Genomic DNA, 21,731 nt, shown 5'->3' on the forward strand with positions numbered 1-21,731 from the left:
TGGCGTATTCTGCTGCCACGCCTTCAGCTTTCAACCGCTGAATGTTGAAACGCGTCGTCCTCTCTGTGAGAGATTTCAGCACGTTCGACAACCGTGCGCGGATCTTACAAACGACGAGATAATGGTCAGAGTCAATGTTTGGTCCCCGAAAAGACCTAACATCAATAACATCCGAAAAGTGCCGACCGTCAATCAGTACGTGATCGATCTGGGAGCAGGCTACATATGGCGATTCCCCTGGCCGCGGCAAAGTTTATCAGCCTCAGGCCGTTTTCATTGGTTGACGAGTGGAGGCTATGCCTTCCAATGAGCGAACGGAAGAATTCCTCCCTCCCAACCTGTGCGTTTGCGTCTCCGATGACGACTTTTACGTCGTGTTTTGGGCACTCGTCATAGATTCACTCAAGCTTGTCATAAAACTCATCTTTGACTTCATCGGATTTGTCGTTTGTCGGTGCGTAGGTGTTGATTGAACTGTAGTTGAAGAATTTGCCCTTAATCCTCAACACGCATATACGGTCATCTACGGGCCTCCACCGGATATCTCTTGTTTTCTGATTTCCCAGCACTACGAAACCGACGCCCCGTTCCGCTGCTTTGCCGCCACTGTAGTAGATGTGGTACTTGAAAGAAGTGCGTGCAATAGGGTCTACTGCACGGAATTCCCTTTCTCCGGAATTTGGCCACCGAACCTCCTGAATCGCTGCGATTTCGACTCCCTGCCGCTGTAGTTCTCGAGCAAGCAAGCCAGCCCGCGCCGGTTTATTGAGAGATCTGACGTTCAAAGTACCCAATTTCCAATCGTTTGCCTTAATCTTTTTCCGTGTTCGTAGCCTAGGTCTTTGCCGATTGATCCGTTCCGTATTTCTAAAATCGTTGTTCGTGGTTAATGAAAGGTTTCGGTATGCTACCTTACCAGGGTCGCGATACCTACATCCTGCTGATGGGGCTGCCATCTTAGGTGTAGCTGGCGGGATACAGCATTCCATAATTCAGCCGCCCGCTCCGGGTCAGACGCTGTTGTACGCCGCCCCTATGGGGATACAGCCGCGTATGACCCCCTTCCCAGTCAGCATACGACCATAGTTTCCACCGGGGTTGGTTACCCGATCTTCGCTGCGGTTACTCGTATTCCGGTCGGCACCACGTGGAGGTTGGGATAGGAGTTGCTGGACAGAGGTGAATGGCCACATTAGGGTCTCAAGTTACACGTGTCCAGCCATTTGCCAACCACAATTTAACACATAATGGTTAAAATAAAAGTCCGATTACACTGGTCAACACAAGTGTGGCCCCAAAGTTCAAACTGAGAAAAAAATGAAAAATTATAGCTTTTTTAACCATTCCTGTGAATTTTTTCTTTCTCTGACAACTATTGTGAGCTTTAGAGCAGCATTTTTTTCGATTTTGTCAACCAGTGTTATAGTTAAATGAAATGGGTACCAATAAAGCAACTAAACCTTTGATTTAAAACTAAGATTGTTGAAATCAGTCCAGCCATCTTTGGCAAAACGAATGAATTTATTCATTCATAACCTCTGAATTACGTGTTCAATCATCATAAAATTCGTTAGTTATGGGTTTTGAAGATAGTCCGTTCATTTGATACCTATTTTATTCAAATCGGTTGTGTAGTTTCGGAGATAACGGAGTTTCATAACTTTTACATTTTGATACATGACAGACAAAGTTACAGTCCGATTATTATAAAATTCAATAGGGTCTTATCAGGCAACTTGGTCTTTCTATTGCAACTTATTTCGTAAAAATCGGTCTATCCACTCTGAGAAAAGTGGGTGAATAGAAATATGTTTCTCATTATAGCTTGATTTCACATTATTATACATAACGGACAAAGTTAAAGCCAAATAACAATAAAATTCAATGGGGTTTTATGAGGCAACAAGACACTAATTTTGTGAAAATCGGTCCAGCCATCTCTGAGAAAAATGAGTGAGTTTAAACAGTTTTTGAAACACGTTTCTTTGCATAACTTTTGAACTACATGTCCAATCATTATAAAATTATTTTACGAATGGTTAAAAAAACAAGCCCGTTCTTTTGATATCAATTTTGTTCAAATCGGTTGTGTAGTTTCTGAGATAATTAAATTTTGTGATTTTTACATTTTGATACATAACCTAGAAACTAAAATTCTGATTACAATAAAATTCAATAGGGTCTTATGGGGCAACTAGACCTTCCATTTGCAATCAATTCCATGGAAATCGGTTCAGCCATCTCTGAGAAAACCGAGTGAGATTGGGAGAGCGTTACATACATACATACACACACACATATTCCAATTTTGCTACTATCTTTGGGCGGCATCCATAAATTACGAAACGCTCATAGGGGGGAGAGGGGTATCCTTGAGCGTTACGATTTGTTACATAGGGGAAGGGGGAGGCAAGATCAGCGTTACGTAACACGGAAACTCTGGAGAGACTCTTCAGAAACGAGCATTTTTACCAGGCAAATTCTTCTACAGCGTTACGTAATTTTCTGGGAGGGTAGGAGTTGGCGTTACGTTTCTTAACATATGGGGAGTGGGAGTCCAAAAATTGGGTTTTTTGTGTTACGTAATTTATGGATGTCGCCATGGAACTTTTTTTTATTATGGACATGCTTGATGATGTAATTTAATGGATATTGGCCAAGGTATTCAGAAAGTTAAGTCAATTAATTTTGATCAGAAATGTTGCCAGTTGCTCGAATACCCAGAATTTTTTTTCTATCAACTCTAAATCAAACATCTTAAACTCAGGAATTTACTAAATTAAATTTTTCAAATGCAAAAAGAACATATCTGGCAACACTGCCGCTTAAAATTTTTTTTCTGTGTGGACTCATTACTGTGACCAGAGCTTAGATCAATAGACCTTTTTAGTGCCACTAGTTGGGGAAAATATTTATAAATAGATGTTTTGTTTGCAATGCTATGGTTTTAGCAGCTGGACAAAAATCAGTTTAACACTCATTAGGGGCCATCCACATACCACGTGGAAAGCTTTTGGGGGGGGGGGGTTGGCTAATGTCCACGGTCCATATATTTTTTTTAGAATTTATATGGACAGTTGTCTACGGAGGGGGAGGGGGGGGGGTTACAATCGTTAAAAATCTGTCCACGTGGTATTTGGATAGCCCCTTATATGTTTTAAACTTGTTTCTGAAGAAAGTTTACTTCCCTCTTTTAGGGGGAGTAATCAATCTACATTAAAACTTAATAATTAATATTTTAAGCAAGCTCTCCGATAATGAGAATAACGTGAGCAAAATATCATACCTTCAAGCTTAATCCCACACGAAAATGTTTTTCACTACGTAGGGGTGTTTAGAAAGCTGATTTCTCACTTTTAGGGGTATGAATCACACAACGAATACTATCAAAATATAGGGATTGATATTCTAAGCATTTTCTCCGAAGATACTATGAGCGAAAAATCACGCTTTCAAGCTTAATTCTACGCGAAACTGTTTCTCATCACGTTGTTGAGTTTGCAACAGCAGCATGCTGCAGCAGTGTTGCTGGAAAAATTCAATGTTGAGCCGTTCGTCAGACATTCGATCAGTTTAAGGTGAATAACTTTTTCTACAAACTTTGTAGCGCCTTACAGTCTTCAGAAGAATTATTCCCAGGAAAATTTTCTACAAATATCATGTATTGGTATATTTTTAGGAGCCAACTGGAAATTTCTAGAGGATAAGTTTTGAAAAAGTGGATTTTCTCATATAAAATCGTATGGAAACTTTAAAAATCGGGCGCAAATCAGGGGTTCCACCGATCGATCTGAAAAGTTACACAGTTGTTACAGGACCCATAAGGAACACGAAAAGTGCATTGGAGCGAAAAAATTACACCAACGCTTTTTTCCCATACAACTGTGTCCCAGTCTAATACCCATATCGTTTTTTCTATCAATTGAAACACTTATGTCCTTTAGTGGATTCACGTTAGATTTGTTGAGCAACTTGTGTGCAACTCATCTAGATAACTTGTTTACAAGCTTGATATTCCTTCTTCAAAATGTCATTTTTGTGCGCGACTGCTTTCACGATGATATACTATGAGGTGTTCCTTTGCAATGCAATTCGAAATTTTGGGATAAATGTTAACACTAGCTAGATGTTAAATTCGACTTAAAAAAACACTATTGCATAAAATTCTGAATATTTGTATTTTAATTTGTCAAATTTTTATTTAGTTACTTATGAATTATATAATATAAAAAATTTCTTTGTAGATTCCAGCCAATCTAATAATATAATAAAGTTTCAACTTGTTCATATATCATCACGACTCTGGGAATTAAATTGTTATGTTTTGATTTCAATCGTATCTTCGGAAGTTTGGAGGTCGCCAACAGCTCGACATTTCGTGAAACAAATTACGATGTTCTCTTATCATCGCACACAAAAAGTACTACAAATTTCGCGATTCGTGCATGGTTTTGCTAGTAACACAACACCAGAACTGTTACGATCGGTGTCCTATGACAGCAAGCCAGTTGCAGACTTGAGACTACTGAATGAACGGTTACCTCCATTCGCTAAATTCAGCGGCTGCAACAACCGGCGAAACTACTCAAGTGTCAGCCAAGATGACATCCCACCGAATAAACCACGCAGCTTACCAAAGTTGATGGACTTCCCGGAATTAGTGTGGCCTTCAGTGGTAAAATCGGTCAAGAACTGGATCATGGTGCACTTCATTATCAGACCCTACTTTGACCGGGACTTCAATCTTCCGGATTTCATTCGTGGTGCCAAACAGGCGTTGCAAGTTAGCTGTTTGATTAAGAAGTATAATGTGTTAGCTAATAATAATCTTTTCTGTCCTAAGATTGTCTCTGCTTCATTGGCGGGTGGAGAACTTAAAAATCTGGAAGGCTTGGTTGAACGACCAGTTATAAATGATTTGAAAAGTTCGGTTGGCAAAATGTCCGTTGCACAGCGTTATGATCTGATGGTGGACAAAGAGGACATCTACTTTTCATTTCCCTACCAGGTAAATGCAAGGAAATATGAACTTTCACTCATCGTATTCGAACATTTTACCAATGTGTTATTTATCAGGTAGGCGTTATGTTTGACGAGGAAGATCAGGATAGCCAGAAACGGTTTGTTGAGATAACAATGGTGTTTCACGTGCTTAAAGGTTTAAAAGGAATGGTTGAAAGAGGTGAACCGATTCCGCTCAACATTGGGTTCGTAAACTTATATTTGTATGAATTTACTGATTGTTCAACTTGTTACTGTTTCTCAGTGTAATGCCTGAATTCCGAGACAAAATTAGTATCTGCAACTATCGGTTTATCAAGGAATTTACGAAAGGTGTTGATTCAGACTGGACAGTGAACGTGGTTAATCACTTTAAACCAAGCGATTTTGTGGATGAATAACAACCCACCAGCGCCGATTGGTGATGTAAACCGATGTTGATCGCTAGTGTGTGCTACCGTGTATATTATGCAAATAAAAAATCGAAACTATTAAAAGGTAATTTTTACAGTTTGTCCTTTACATATATTCAATGATCGATTATTACGGTGGCGGACCAGCCTATAGCTGAAAACCACCTCAATAAAGAAATTTAAAAAAGGATCTAGTAGTGAGTGGAATATTACAGAAAAAATCTCACATTGGAAAAGATTTATTACATATGTAAAAGATCCTAGATCATTCTACTGCCTGTTAACCCCACATTACGCTAAGTACCTACATGATGCCTTTTCAGATCTATCAAGTTAAAACACCGTTTTTCATTTAAACAGCCGAAAGTTAGGCAATGGAAAACACCGACAAATTTGAGGCTGTTACATTCTGAAATTACGTTAATGGGACCCATCTGAGCTGCGGTTAATCTTCAACTATACCAAAAACTTTTAATGAACAAACTGCTGAAATATTTTTTAACAATATTATCGACATTATATGTGATTATAATCGAATATTCAAAGCATCAAATCATTGCAAGCAGATTTCAAATTAAGGTGTCTCAAAGTTTTAAGGATAACAAACAAAAAGTGAACCATTTAAGCGGTGTACCTACTATTTTCGAGGCTTTTTGAAAACTTCAAAAGACATATTTGGCTTTTGCATGAACAAGTCGATTCGAGCAAATTTTAAAGGCTGAATTTTATACTTTGTTTTAAACTCTGTTTATACTTTGTATAAACCAAAATTCATATGTTATGTATATTTTCCTCTCTTACTAACAATTTCATATCACTCTTCATCTCATTTGATCAAGGATGATATGACATATAGTTGCAAAAAATTGCTTCTATTTTTCTCGTTGCAAATTACGGGACCTCTTACTATCCCACTCTTGACCATTTGAAAAGTGTCGGCAAAACTATAACCTGGACAAGAAAATTCAGGACATTTACACTACTGCGATGTGCATGATTCACCTCAGTTTAACCTAAATGGAAACTTGCAATTCCATATCAGACACGGAACCTGAATCCCAAAGGTTATATGATACTTTTCTAGATTGTGTAAAAGAAACTTGGAGATCCGTTATTGGGATTCTTCAATTGGTTGCAATGTGTCATGCTGATAACTTTGCTCTAATTTGTATAGCAGGTATTAGGTAGGTCGAAACGATGAATGGCTCATTTTATATGAAGAAGTACATTTAGGAAGCGCTACTCGGCGGTTATGGGCAGTTTCTTATCGTTGTTCTGCCATTCGTAGATTATGTGACATGTTCATAGTACACAGCTCGTGTGGAAGACCTTACATGAACTCTTGTTTTCAGTATACTAGTAGAGCCCAGTTCTAACGAGATGTCTTATCATGTGAAATGGAAAATAAATTACAGTGTTATTGGGTCATTTCCAGCCAAAATGCATAATTCTAATCTGTCGTTTTCGGTTTAAATGAAAATTTGCACACGTATTTGGTTCAGCAAGCTGAGTATCATTCACGGATAGAGGCATTTTTACACCCGAGAGCAATTTTCTAAAATGGCATATAGGCTGGTTAGCAAATTTTGATAACTATAAATCAAAGTCCCACTGCGACAATCAGCTTCAGCTCTAGCGAGAACGTCCCTATCTCAAACTCCTCGTGGTGCTAACTAGGATACAAGTTATTTTAGGGGTTATATACCTTATTGGTCGAGTAAAGAAAAGAGGGAAGTTTGAATCTATTTTTAAGTGCATAGCACCATTTTCATTGCATCAAAGGGGTATTTTTCTGAAAGTATAGTTTATCAACAACAAAAAAATACGTTTGATTTTGAGATATACCAATTATTGCTCGAGTAATGGCCGTTTCCCCGAAACGCTAATTTTTTGCAGAGGCTTGCGGTGATCCTGATAGAGACTCAGCGGGTCAACCGAGATCGAAAAACTCATATTATTTCATTAGTTTAGGAGTGTGCCGGGTCCTTGAACGATCGCTTTTATGAGTATTTTGTTTTCAGTGCAAACGGGAACGTTTTTCCCAAAAAATGAACGTTTTGAGTGCTAAAAATTGCATTGAAAATTTTTTTGCGGCAAAATGTAACTGTATGTTTCAAAAAGCGATCGTTCAAGGACCGGCGAATTTAATAAAGAAAATTAAAAAAAAAAAAGATGAAGGGAATCGGCTCAGTAGTTTTCCAGCAATCAGGATCACGGCAAAGTCATTTTTCGGAAAACAATATTCCGAGATAATCGTGTGTAAAGTTTCAAGTTTAGCTTATGCGTCCGTGGCGAGGCGCGCTGCAAATCGCTCTAACTTTCTTCCTATTGCTCAGATCTTTATGAAAATTTGTGAAAATGTTCTCAAGATGTTGTATTTGAAGATAACACAATAAAAATTTTTTCGGTTTTTTGAAAACTAAAAAGGTATATAACCCCTTAAGTTAAGATTCGGTCCTCTGTTGGAACAATACGATCTTCTGGCCGGATCTAGCTTCGTACCAGCATTTAACTTATATCCATGCTAACGAGGTCTCTCTTGTACCAAAGGACATGTACCCATGACATGAAATTGAACATGCGTAATTCACCGGTGAACCCTGTTATCAGAAGGTTGTAAAAATAAGACGAACTCACAAGGTAATTAATTTCAACAGTACGTGTTTATGTCAAGCAAATCCAGATTTAGAGAACCGGAACTGCGAGATTGAGCAGAGACAGGTTTTGCTTTAAATCTCGCGCCACTGGCCGTCGCGTCGCTACTTCGAAAAACAATGATGAGCGATCATTTCCGATTTCGCGGAATCATCGTTCACTTGTTCTTTTTTCATAAAAAGGTTATTTTATCCAAAACCTATCCAAAATGTGACTTAGTAGTATAATATTTATTGATTCGCCGAATGTATAATAATGACAATAAATATTTCTAGTGTCTAAATGGTTTGCTTAATGGGTATAGTGTCTTCAGAAAAGATGTACATAATATCTTTTGTTCTATTGGCGTTGACGGTGTTGCTGATATTTGTTTGGTTTCTGCGTGCGAAAAAAAAAGAAGGAAATATTTTTGCTTTTGTCATCACGCACATTTTGACAATTACATACGAGAGTTCACGTAGGTGCAAACAGCCTTCGAAATCTCTTCCAACGCGAATAAACCGAATAGACACGTTGTGGTGTTGACAAGTATCTCTTGCAGACTGTTTATTTGACATATTGTGAGTATGGGGTGGTACAATAATATTTAAATGACATAGGGTGTTTCTAATACAACATCTTCCCTTTTCCGAAAAGCCTTAAATTTCCGTACATTAATTGTTAGAAAAAGTCTTAAATCAACTAATCCAAAAACCTTGAAGGTTTAATAATTTCTCGCTTTGGTCGACCCGAGGACGACGGAACAATATTCTCTACGTCTTTTGAGTTTCGCCTTGATCGAGCTGTTGGTGTTGTCGGTGAATCTCTTTCCTCGTTACTGGGATTGGACACTTCTGTGCCCAAAGACGAATGCTGCTTCTGGTACTCCGGTACTGGCTGGTCCATCACGTTGGTTGCTCCATAGTCATGTCGTTCGAACACATATTTCTCCGAATTTGCTGCCGCTTTGTTAACCATATTGCTTCTCGTGAATGACGCTTTGTTTACTTGCTGCTGCTGTTCTTGGTGTAGCTTCTCTTCTCGTTCTTGATTTAGCCGACGCTGTCTTCGCAACTCTACTTGCTCGTCTAACTGCACTTGTTTGCCTGGCTTCACGTGTACTGCACTCCTGCGATAAACTGCACCATCCTTCGTTTGCACTTCATATGATTGGTCCTCAAGTCGCCTTAGTAATACTGCTTTCTCCCAGGTAGATCCCAGGTCCGGCCTACGTTGTACCAGTACATCAGCTCCAACACTCAGGTTTGGCAACTTTTTTTCGTTTTTATTGTAGCTTACTTTGGTGACCGCTCTCTTGTGCCGAATATTCTCCTCCACCTGTGGCGCTTTCGGTGGCTTTAAGCGATTAGTAATGACTGGCACTACACTGCGAGTATTTCTTGAATATAATCTTTGGTTCGGGCTGGATCCTATCGCATTCGGCGTGTTGCGATGCTGTTGTAGAACTCTCCAAAAATCAGTTCCATTTTTTGTACATTTCCTGTACAGCTATTTCATGGATTTTATTGCAGATTCCGACTTACCATTTCCTTGGGCATGGTACGGAGAAGAAGTCACGTGAACAAAATCCCATTTACATGCAAAACTAGTCCATTCGTTGTTATCAAACTGTGGTCCGTTGTCTGTGACCACCACTTCAGGACTTCCATGTCGTGCGAAATTGCGTTTGCAAGCGGTTACGATGGTTCTCGTTTTTGTATCATTTAAAAAGTCTACTTCAACGAAGTCCGAGTAGCTGTCCGCTGTGACCATCAGTGTCAACTTTTTGTCACCTGTTTTTATTTCGCCGAGGTCGATATTGACTCGCTGAAATGGATATTGTGGAATTTGATGTGTTGTCATCGGCGGTTTACTTTGATTTCCACTGAACTCCATGCAAATCTCACAGTTACGAATGTAATTTGCTACCTGATCGCTCATACCTGGCCAGAAGAAAGACTCTCTTGCCGCACGCAGTGTGTAATCAATCCCGAGATGAGCCATGTGTAGATTTTCGAGCAGTTTTTCCGAAGACTTTTAGGTACTAAAACTCTGCCGCTTTTGAAGATGACCCCTTGACAAGTTGACAAATCGCCTTTCATTGTCCAGTATGTATACATTTCATCATCCAAATCAGTTTTACTTTCCGGCCATCCTTCGATGAGCAGCTGCATCAGTTTACTTAAAATCAAATCTTTTCTGGTTTCCGTAGCAATTTCACCGAAACGTTCATCCGATATGTTGATGAATTCGACCGTATTGATACCTGCGATCTCTCGAAATGCTGTCTCTACCTTTTCTCCTTGCAATCTATCTAGGCCTGTACCTGCTGTTGCTGTGCGAGAAAGCAAATCTGCTATGTGCATATCACTGCCCTTCCTGTAGCGCAATAGAATGTCATATCGCTGTAACGTCATTCGCATTTTCTGTAGACGGAGTGGTGCATCTGTTATTGGTTTTTTAAAAATATCTTCCAAAGGCTTATGGTCTGATTCTACTACTACCGACCGACCTGCAACGTATTGGTCGAATCTCTTGCACGCGAATACGATGGCTAAGCATTCACGTTCAATAGGAGCATGATTGCTTTCTGTTTTATTGAGTGTTCGAGAAGCGTAAGCTACCGGTCGCCCCCCTTGAAGAAGAACACATCCAACGCCGAACATGCTCGCATCACATTGTATCACAAGTGGCTCTGCTGGATCGTAATAGCGCAATATTGGTGCTTCTGTAGCCAACTGCTTAATAAGCCGAAAAGAATCTGCTGCTTTCCGGTCCCAGACGTATTCTACCGCGTCGCGCGTAAGCTTTCGAAGTGGTGCACTTACTTCAGCCAGTCTAGGCAAAAATCGTCCCAGATATGTGACAAGTCTCAAAAATGTCAGGAGTTCTTTCTTGTTCTTTGGAGGTTGAATATCCAGAACAGCAGAAATTTTGCTAGGATCCGGCTGGACTCCCTTGTCCGTTAAAATATGTCCAAAAAACGGTACTGATGTTAACGCCACTTTTGCTTTTGCTCGGTTCAGTTTTAGTCCTCTATCCCTGCATCTTTGAAGAACGTCCTGTAAATTTCGATTGTGGTCTAGCATTGCCTCTTCCATCGTGTCTCCACATCCGAATACCACTACATCATCAGCTAAGCAGCGTACTCCTCGAAGACCAGAAATAATCTGCTGTTGAGCCTTTTGAAAAACTTCGGGCGCGCATGAGATTCCAAATGGCATTCGTTTCCAACGATATACACCCATAGGTGTCCAAAAAACTGTCAAATCCGAGCTACGCTCGTCTAGTTCTAAATGCCAGAAACCGTTCTTGGCGTCGAGTACGGTGAAAATCTTCACTTTAGCGAATTCCGGAAGGAGTTCTTCTATGGTAGGGATTTGATGGTTAACACGTTTCACTGCTCGGTTTAGCTCTGCCGGATCCAAACACAATCTCAGCTTGTCACCCCTCTTCACCAACACTAGGTTGCTCAGCTACTCCATGTGCCTGTTTACTGGTTCGACTATTCCTCTTTTTTACAAATCGTCAATCTTGGTTTTAAGCTCCGACAGATATGCGAGGGGAATACGTCGTGCTTTTTGTTGCACAGCTGTAACGGAATAATCGATTTCAATTTTGAATTTACTCTGGAACAGACCGTCACCTTGGAAAACGTCGTGGTACTTACGGAGTATTTGATCACAATTCTGTTGCAACGAATCCACGTTGTATATATTGTGTATCTTGATAATCCCAAGGTCTATTGCTGATTGCGATGACAGTAACGGTGGCCTATTGTTTTTGACAATCACAAATGGCAGTGTTTTAGTCCCTTTCTTCAGTCGGATTTCCAACTCTGCTTTGCCCTTCGGTGTTATGATTTTTCCAGAGTAACATCGCAGTTTAATCTTCGTGCTGCAGATGTTCACATTCGCCGCAACACGCTTTAAATCTCGGTAAGAAAGTACATTGACTCTAGCACCTGTATCCACCTGTATATCCAATGGTTTTGTCGCTCCAGTACTATCCACTATTTTCAGTTGTACCATAATCTTGCCTGCATCCATCATGTTGTCGCCGTCAATCTTCGCAATGTCGACAAACTCGCATTCCTCCTCGTCATCCGAGCTTTCCGTATTTTCAGTATTTTCTGCTATTTGCCTGACATTCCTTGTTCTGGATTTCATCTTCGCAGTCTTCCCTCGACAAACTCGTTTGAAGTGATTAAACTTCCCACATTCATGACACTTCTTGCCAAATGCTGGACACTTGTTTTTGTCTTTCTGGTGCTTTGTTCCACAGTATTTACAGTTGTTCATCATTTCCTTGGTAGTTGTCAACTTAAAAGTATCCCTCGGAGGTTCACTCGCTGTTGTCATACGTTCATATTTCTTGGCCAACTCTTCAATTTGCTGATGCTCTTTGATTTTCTTCGCCATATCATCTACCGAAATATCACCGGCTTTAAGTAACTCCTTTCTAACCTGGTGGTCTCGAACTCCCGCAACCAGGCGATCTTTTAGCAATTCTCCCTGCTGATCTGCTGCGTATCCACAGGCCAACGCTTTCTTTTTCAACCGTTTCACGAACTCTTCTACTGTTTCTTGTTCATTTTGACACATAGTGTTGAATTCTGCTCTCTCCATACGCTTGTCCCGCTGTGGAACCAAGTGCTGCTCTATTTGTGTCAAAATTGTATCCGGTGTGGCCCGTTCCGCTGCCGTCAGCTGCAATTCCTCAACCAGCATAACAGCCTCTACTCCAATTATTGCCATCAACGTAGCAATTTGTTGTGCGGCCGGTTTACTCGAAAGGTCTGTCGCTACTGCATACAGAGATGCCAGATGTTTTTGAAAAATGTCTGCAACTGCTCGAAAAACCGGAAAAATGTGCTCGAAATCTGAAAAAAATCTACCCGTGATCCGAAAAAAAATCGCTCACGCGGGCAAAAGTCTGTAAAAATCTGCACCATTTTAAGAAAATCTGCGCAAATATAAGGAGACTCTGACAAAAATCTGCAGAAATCATGGAAAAACTGCAAATATCTGCAAATCACTAAAAATCTGCACACGGACTCCAAAAATCTGCGTTTTGCAGACAAATCTGCACATTTGGTATCCCTGACTGCATAGTAGTTCCACTGTAGCTTGAATATTTTAATGGCTTCGCTATCTTCATCCAACTTCAGCGGAGCTGGAACCGGAATGTTCGCCATTTTGGGGTTATGTTTACACTGTCAATGTTTATCGCAAAGTTTTCCAATTATTCCGCACATTTACACTGATTCTTCACGCGATAACTTAGCCACTGTCCGCCGAACTTTGTCCCGGTCGCGAAAAAAGATAATTCTGTAGGTATTGTATCTAAAAATGCCCACTTCTGACACCATGTTCTATAGACACGTTGTGGTGTTGACAAGTATCTCCTGCAGACTGTTTTTTTGACATATTGTGAGTATGGGGTGGTACAATAATATTTAAATGACATAAAACACCCCCCCTAATACAACATCTTTATCCATCCAAAAAATATACACTAAAAAAACAAAAAAAAAAGATTTATTTTCAAAAATCATAAAGACCTAATATAAATGAAACAAATCATTTTGGCTCAAATAAAAAAAAACAGTTTTCTCTTCAAATTTTAATTTTGCCATTCTCCTAGAAAGGTATAGCGATCACTGAAAAAACCAAAGGTATAAAAGTGCTCCAAAGGGTCATATCTCGTATATCAATCAACTTAGTTCGACGAGCTGAGCATTTTCTGTATGTGTGTGTATGTGTGTGTGTGTGTGTGTGTGTGTGTGTGTATGTATGTAACAGTCTCCAAATCTCACTCGATTTTCTAAGAGATGGCTACACCGATTTTCATGAAACTAATTGCAAATGAAAGGTCTAGTTGCCCCATAAGACCCTATTGAATTTTATTGTAATCGGATTTTTGGTTTCGAGGTTATGTATCAAAATGTGAAAATCACAAGACTTCATTATATCAGAAACTACACAACCGATTTGAACAAAATTGGTATAAAAAGAACGGGCTTGTTTTTTGAACCATTTGTGAAATAATTTTATAATGATTGGACATGTAGTTCAAAAGTTATGCAAAGAAATGTGTTTCAAACACTGTTTAAACTCACTCACTTTTCTCAGAGATGGCTGGACCGATTTTCACAAAATTAGTGCCATATGGAAGGCCTTGTTGCCCCATAAGACCCTATTGAATTTTATTGTTATTGGACTTTAATTTTGTCCGTTATGTATAATAATGTGAAATCAGGCTATGACAAGAAACATGTTTCTAAGACTGTTTGAACTCACCCACTTTTCTCAGAGATGGATGGATCGGTTTTCGCAAAATAAGTTGCAATAGAAAGGTCTAGTTGCCTGATAAAACCCTATTGAATTTTATTATAATCGAACTGTAACTTTGTCTGTTATGTATCAAAATGTAAAAGTTAATAAACTCCATTATCTCAGAAACTACACAACCGATTTGAACAAAATTGGTATCAAATGAATGTCTTTAAAACCCCTAAATAACGAATTTTATGATGATTGAACATGTAGCTCGAAGGTTATGAAAAGAATCGTGTTCAGAAAACTTTATCAAATTCGCTCGTTTTGCCAAAGATGGCATCACTGATTTCAACAATCTTAGTTTTAAATTGAAGGTTCAGTTGCTTTATTGGTACCCATTTAATTTGATTATAACACTGGTTGACAAAATCGAAAAAAATGCTGCTCTAAAGCTATTAGCTGCCCTAGAAAGAAAAAAATTCAAAGGAAAAGCTATAATTTTTCTTTTTTTCTCAGTTTGACCTTCGGGGCAACACTTGTGTTGACCAGTGTAATCGAACTTTTATTCTATCCATTATGTGTTAAATTGTAAAAATATTCAAAATGTCTTCTTTCAAAGATTACACGACTTATTTAAAGAAAACAGGTGTCGCAAATTCGGATTTCAAAATGAAGTATGAAGCTGATTCCCGGTCTCTGAGCATCATCCCGGGTACTGAAAAACTCACATTGGGTAATGTTTGTCCCTTTCAGACTGGTAGAAACCGGAAGCTACTGTCTAGAAATTTGAAATGGCGTCTGGAGATGATTTCTGGCCTCAGGGTATCAGTATACCGCTTCCCCAAATCGTATTGGATGATATTTATCACTTTAGGCTGTTGATCAGAAACTGTCGCCATCTTCGCCATAGAAACACCCAGATTAGACAGTTCAGCAATTTTATGATGGATTTTATGATTTTATGATTATCAGGCAACCAGAAGTGGTCATCTGGATGGAAAACTGGGTTTTAGGTCGGATTCTGGCAATCTGGGTATAATCCAGGTTTCAAGAACCCATATTGATTGGTATTTGGCCATTCATTGGATGCCAATGTTATTTGCATGTATATGTGTTAATTTATATTCATATCGTCGGTTTCGTGCAACGCTGGCACAACTTAAAAAAACATAGTTTCGGAAATAACGCGTTTGAAAATTTGCGTCAAAAATTTATTTTTCGATTTTCAAGAAAACTTTGAAGTTTAAGATTACCAATCCTTATTAAACACCTTTGGGTCTGTTATGCACATACTGTGTGCTCACGTTGTCCAAGCTAAAACCTTATTTTTAATAACTTTATGGAGAAATTTCGATTTGTGCAGCAAAGGCACTTCTACTCATAACTCTGGAATTTTTGTGATTTTCGGAATGGGATTTCGTGTGATGAAACTTAACAGTATTTGGCATCGTTTGCCATAAAAAACTCAAAAATGCAAAATTTTGAGTTGTGCCAGTGTTGCACGAAGCCGATGATATGTTAAATTTTAAATGTTCGATATAGTTGTGCTGTTGGCTACCAAAAATTTGTTGTCTAGAATGAATAACAAATCGAGCAGAAATAATCAAGGTGTATTTTCTAAGTGTTGGAGTAAATCTATTTTAACAAATTATAAGTTCGAAGGAGAAAGGCTAGGTCTCACCGCTAGGTGGATTAATTTAGGTTTTTCTGGTACCATAGCTTTATTACCTAGAACTTTGCTGAAGACTGATAGGCAAAAAGAACAACTATCAACTAACAACTGAACAAAGTTTCAACGAAATCTGAAACCATGCTTGGTTCCGCTCTTTTGCTCTTTGAATACTCATTAGGCTGTATTTTGTCAAGGAAGCTGAATTCGAATAATCCTTGTATGAAGCACTTGTTGAGATACTCTATCTCCACAATTTGTCCAAACATTGAAATAGTATTAAGTATTGTTGGAATTGCCATAGGTGCTGAGCCAAAAAGTCAGACCAAGCTTGTAAAACCGGAAGAGCTCCTCTTTTGGTACCTATTATATTATCACACTTGAAGAGTGTCTTTACATAAACTAAGTCTAACTCACTTTCTACCAGAAGAGAATACTATGACCAGCACTTCTTCGAAATTTAATATAGAACTCAAGCAGCCATGCTCGAAACAAGTGGTGCAATATATTATCTCATGATTCGCTTTCACTCCAAGTTACTCACAACCACAAAGCCATTAACCAACAGAAGATACTCAAGCTTTCGATTGCAACTTTCTTGTTAGCCTTTCTTTTTCAAAACCTCTACACAACCTCCTAAGCAGTTTGTGTGTCTGTGTACCGCATCGAGGTGAAAAGGTGATTCACTATACGGTTGGTTCTCTTATCAGCGATTTAATCTAGCTTGTACTGGGGGCTGTTCGATGCGACGGCGTAAAACCTTGACAATACGCTGTTTGATCTGGTTCAACCGGAACGCTGGTCCTCGGTGGTAATCATTTATTTTTTTTCCGGACCATTCTCTGTAGGCGAATTTTGATTCACCATTACATATTCCAGCCAAGTCGGAGCTGATAACGGCGGCTGACGGGTGTTTTGCGAGAGTTCGCCGGCAAGCACGCTTCAATCGACTGGTGGAAAGCGTGCGCTATGGTTATAAGCTAGGAGTCACAGGTCCCGTGGAAGTGAAGTCGTTCGCAGTTAAAGCAGTTCTGGGAAATCGGTGAAATGATGTTAGATAAATTCTGTTCAAGGCGATGATTCAAAAGTGAGAGAGCTTTGAAAGTGCGAAAGAGAGCTTTTGTAGCTAAGTGTATAAACTGGAATCAGTATTGAAAAGTGCACCCTGGGGACAGATGGTCGTTAGTACGAAAGTCATCTACTTTCAAAGTAGTAGCAGTACTCATATGGAAAACTTTTGGAAACACACAGTGAATTTAGGAGATTGAATAGACTGTGAAGTTACAAATTAATGGATTAAAACATAATAAAACTTCAACTGCCATCCCATCCGATCTTATCTGACTGTGCGGTAAGTGGTCATCTTTTATCTTGGTTTACTTTAGAAAAAAATAACAAAATTTACTCAGTACCGGCAATTTGCAACATGAGACCAGCGCGTGTATGATGCGAAACAGAGCGTGGAATAGCTTGACGTTTCACTATCTTCTACACACAGTAAGGTTAAATTTAGGAATAAGCCTCAGGGTAAACAATTATTGTTAAAAAAGGTTATGTATCACTCACTCACAAGCGAACTGACACTTCTCAGCTCGCTGTATCACCAGACATCGTGCAGACAGATGACGTCCAAGCCGGTCGCCATCTTTGTGTTTACGTCTAGGATGGTACGAAGTACTGTACGATTAGAAACCGGCCGACACCGGTTTCTGCCAGCGTCTTTAAATAGAAGAACTTGTCGAGAAGTTGGTTATTCCGACGATAACTGCCCGTGATGATTTGCTAGCTATAACAGTGGAAGCCTGTTTTAGCTGGATGTTATCTATAAAGTGGGTGCAGAGACCATTGTTAATGTGTGATGTTTAGTCTAAAATTGCCGTTACGTGTTTGAAGAAACCAAATCAATCAATACGTGTTGAATGAGCTTCAATGATATCTCTGCTGTACAGTTGTAATATGGTACAGAACATCCGGTTGGAACAATTTATTCCAAGGTTACAGGATGTTGAATATATGAAAAACAAAATAAAAAATTGATTTTGATAGATAATTTTTTATTTTTCTGAGCGATTGTGGCGTAAGATTACAATTTTTTTTTCATTGAAAATTTAACAATTTTATTCGCGGTTGTGTTACGAACAGAACTGTTGATAAAAAATATATCCAAGTTTGCATGAATATATTAAGAAATTCGTATTTCATCCACGTCACTAGGTTCGATAGAAATTGCTTCTCATAGTCACGACTCGCGGTTGTCCTTGAGATACATTCTCCGAGAAGTGACCGACTAACCTAAACTATATTCAACCAAAACGAAATGAAAATTTAAAATCAAAGACAAACTCAGTTTTACCACAGAGAACAGTCATTCATGTTCATATAAAGAAATTTGAGAATCGTGTGTAAAATTTGAATCAAAATAAGTTAATATACTAACGACATCTGTCTTGTGGTGCCCCAGTTCCACTGTCCAAATAATGCCGTATCGATATTTTATCGATATCAGTGCTTGGTTTATCATGGACGTGATCCGCGTAGCGGAAGCATTACCTCTTACGGTGAAATGACGATTGCAAGTTTTTAAACATCTTTTGAAAATAGAATGAACGTCTCCTAAGTAACATTTTAGGTTTTAAAGCGTATTACGTGTACGAAATAAGTTTCAAGAAAGTCTCCACGAAACATAAATTGTTACTTGGGCTGTTCTCTGTGGTTTTACTTAAAACTTTTAGCAGTTTTTAAAATAAACTATGGCCCACACCTTTCATTCAATATCGTCTGCTTCAAATTCAGATAACATTTCATTGAAAACCTTCTTGTTATATAAGGTATATATATCACAAGGGGCCATTCCTAAACCACGTGGTCATGTTTTGATCACTTTTTATACCCCCCGTACCCCCCGTGGTCTTTCATGGTCTTTTGGCCAAGCCATCCCCCCTCCTTGCGACTTCAACCACGTGGTCTTGTCGTTTGTCAAGTGCCAAAAATTCACTAAAATGTTATATAATGTTATATAATGAAAATATAACACTTTTAGTACATTCTATATTTCCAAAATGCAAAAGCTTCATTCATGACTTGGTGGCAGCAATAAATTATAAGTCAGGAAAAAAATTACGTGGTTACCCCCGTGCGTGATTATTCGTGGTCTTCTGACAAATCCCCCCGTCCCCTTCTTTATGACCACGTGGTTTAGGAACGGCCTCCAAGAATTGCTACTGAAATAATCTTGATACTCATTGTTTTGTGGATCATTACCGATTCAAAGGTTTTCGTTTGTCCTGAACAAATGATCGATTGTTGTATTGTCATAATCAGAGTGGAATACATATTATTGTATTGCCTAAGTAAACGAAGTCTATTAGTTTTCTGCCTTTTAAAACTAGACGATAAATAACATGCTTGTGTTGGTGCATTTTACATGCATATGCAACACCCTGAAATATTTCCTTTTAAAAATAATTTATTAAAAATTATCCCACACGCATCCCAGCAAACCGATGCTAAGACTTTGCCTGCGAATTTGAGGCAATTACTCTCATGCAGTCCATTGTTTTGATTGTTCTAAATTATCTAATAGTGTGATGGTGATTACTACGAAGCATCGCCAAGCTTGCACAGAAAATATCCTTACGACGGTTTTTTTCATCCAAAGTAAGTCTCACCTTGTCCACAGCTTTCTCATGTCCAAATTTTGACTGAACTCATTTTATTTTGTCATAATTATAAATGGTATTTTAATAAACATAAAACAGTTACTATCACTAACTGTTTGTCATTGTTACGCGGTGATGTTTACCTATTTTTTCCTATGTCAGTTCACAGACTGAAACTATCAGTGTGCGAAGAAGTGTAAACAAAAAATTGCAATATTGTATTAAAAATCCCCTCTAAACAGTCCGCCGCAGTGTTTACGCTATAGTGTGACCTAGTACCGGCTAGAGGGCATCCGTTAGTCCGATAAAGCTTTCCCATGGGCGCTGTCTATGTGGACTTACACGAGTGGGTTATACTATTCCAACTGATAAGCCTGACCGGTACCGAGGTCAGCATTTGCTTTACTTGCACAAGCATTTGTTTCAAAACACCAATACGCGGGTTTGGCGTATTTCACAACTGAAATAATCCAAGTGTGGTATTCTTTTGTTCCCACTACAATCACTGTCACGTAACAATTTCTGGATGAAAAGATTCAGGTCACGTTTACTAGCGAACTTGTCGCAGTTGTCAATTTCTGACGTTAAGATCTTATCGGATCGTGATTCCGATAAGCTGCCGATTCCCGATGGATTGCAGTGAATGGAAGTTCACGATATTGATGAACATCATCGGTCGGATGGAGTAACAAAAAATATCTCTCTGTAATGACACTCATTTTGTTTAGGTGTTAATTTTGCATTATTGAAGATGTCTCACCTGACGAACGAAGAAGCACTTTACTAAGGAGATTCGTTTAAGAATGCTTTCATCTACAGTAAACAGTGATGTCCTTTACGTGACTTCTGCTAGAAACGCAAACCATCGATCAAGAAGCGATGAATCATAGTCTATATTGTGGAGTAAAAACTTTTCACTACTCTTTTGATAGACGTTCAACAATGAAGCAGCATCTTTTTTTTCGTTGAGAAACTCAGTAATGAAACCAGTGTAGGTAATTGCTTTTCCGACAAATTGAACTGTGAATCATCATCGATCAACAAGCTTTTACGTATGTACCGCTGTACTCTGGGGGAACAACCGGCTGATCTTATTTGGTTCTATAGACAGGTTACGTAAATATAATTGGAGATTGGCTCTAATGAACCAGTGAGTTCTCGAACCCCAACAACAAGTTATTAAATATTAAGGCAATCGATCCTGTAGCTTCCGAAGAAGCGTTGGGGATTATAATTCTTGCATACGATTATCGGACGTGAGCCCCTTTGTTGTACCACGTTTCCGTCTGTTGACATGTTGGGAAGACACGACCGTTGTAACATTTGCACGATGTTTCCCGGCTACGTGACGTCGTGCTTCAACTTTCCACACTCGGACGCGATCGCTATTAATTGTAATCATAATGCAAATAACAAAGTACCTGGCAGCGGCAGCAGTAAATGCAAATCACTGACGTTATGAAAGAATGGTTGGGTGTCAATACTCGGGTGAATATGATATATGCAACCGGCTGCTAGCTACCTGGGTTCTACCACGACTGGTTGGCGTTTATAAACACCAATAACAGCAACTTGAACGATCTTTGCAATACCACTAAGTAAGTGAAGCACTTCCTGCTGAATGGCGCAGCTTAAAGGTAGCAAGTGGAGTATTAGGTATTTGTGATAATTGTTGGGTACTCCTTGCATTAATTGTTAGATATAAACTAAAACTTGTAGTACCTCGAGGAAGTCATATGGGTTTTTTGGTATTAGTTTTTTTTTTTTTTGAACTAAGACTACACTTCTGTTTTTTTATTTTGTGGTACATTCCGTAAAAGTGACTAGAATTTTGAACCAATGTTCTGTTTCATAAAAACTAATCAAAATTTAATCACCTGACTTGGGAATGGCCCCAGTGCACCATTTCTCTTGATTACTAGACGAAAACCATTCAGCTGAAGCCACCAGAGTTACCACACTGCAAAAACGTTGTAAGTCATTGAGTTTGTTTCAACACCCGCCACCGTACAATCCATTGGCCCTAGCGCATAACTTCGTTCGCAAAGGTTATCAAAAAAGAAAACATTGCAAG

At 39.0% G+C, this 21,731-nt stretch overlaps 4 protein-coding genes across 6 annotated transcripts in view; 2 read left to right on the forward strand and 2 right to left on the reverse strand.

Moving 5' to 3' along the window:
* Positions 1-4,134: 4,134 nt before the first annotated feature.
* On the forward strand, positions 4,135-5,499 carry LOC129729483 (m-AAA protease-interacting protein 1, mitochondrial). Its single transcript, XM_055688089.1, has 4 exons — positions 4,135-4,783; positions 4,844-5,008; positions 5,077-5,207; positions 5,267-5,499. Exons 1-4 carry the CDS (start codon positions 4,394-4,396, stop codon positions 5,400-5,402), a joined length of 822 nt encoding a protein of 273 aa, XP_055544064.1. The 5' UTR covers positions 4,135-4,393; the 3' UTR covers positions 5,403-5,499.
* A 3,251-nt stretch (positions 5,500-8,750) lies between these two features.
* On the reverse strand, positions 8,751-9,989 carry LOC129728367 (uncharacterized protein K02A2.6-like). The gene is made up of 2 exons (XM_055686804.1): positions 9,593-9,989; positions 8,751-9,514 (listed from the first exon to the last, which is right to left on the reverse strand). Exons 1-2 carry the CDS (start codon positions 9,987-9,989, stop codon positions 8,751-8,753), a joined length of 1,161 nt encoding a protein of 386 aa, XP_055542779.1.
* A 1,577-nt stretch (positions 9,990-11,566) lies between these two features.
* On the reverse strand, positions 11,567-12,805 carry LOC129728368 (uncharacterized). The gene has a single exon (XM_055686805.1). It carries the CDS (start codon positions 12,803-12,805, stop codon positions 11,567-11,569), a length of 1,239 nt encoding a protein of 412 aa, XP_055542780.1.
* Positions 12,806-16,926: 4,121 nt separating this feature from the next.
* LOC129733261 (nocturnin) overlaps positions 16,927-21,731 on the forward strand; it is a 61,821-nt gene continuing 57,016 nt past the window's right edge. For all 3 annotated transcript variants that reach the window (XM_055694999.1, XM_055695000.1, XM_055695002.1), the window contains exon 1: positions 16,927-17,349. The gene's annotated coding sequence lies outside the window, so the exon portion shown is untranslated. The remainder of the gene's footprint in view (positions 17,350-21,731) is intronic.

This window comes from Wyeomyia smithii, chromosome 3 (assembly GCF_029784165.1).
Source record: "Wyeomyia smithii strain HCP4-BCI-WySm-NY-G18 chromosome 3, ASM2978416v1, whole genome shotgun sequence".
Lineage (NCBI taxonomy): Eukaryota > Metazoa > Arthropoda > Insecta > Diptera > Culicidae > Wyeomyia > Wyeomyia smithii.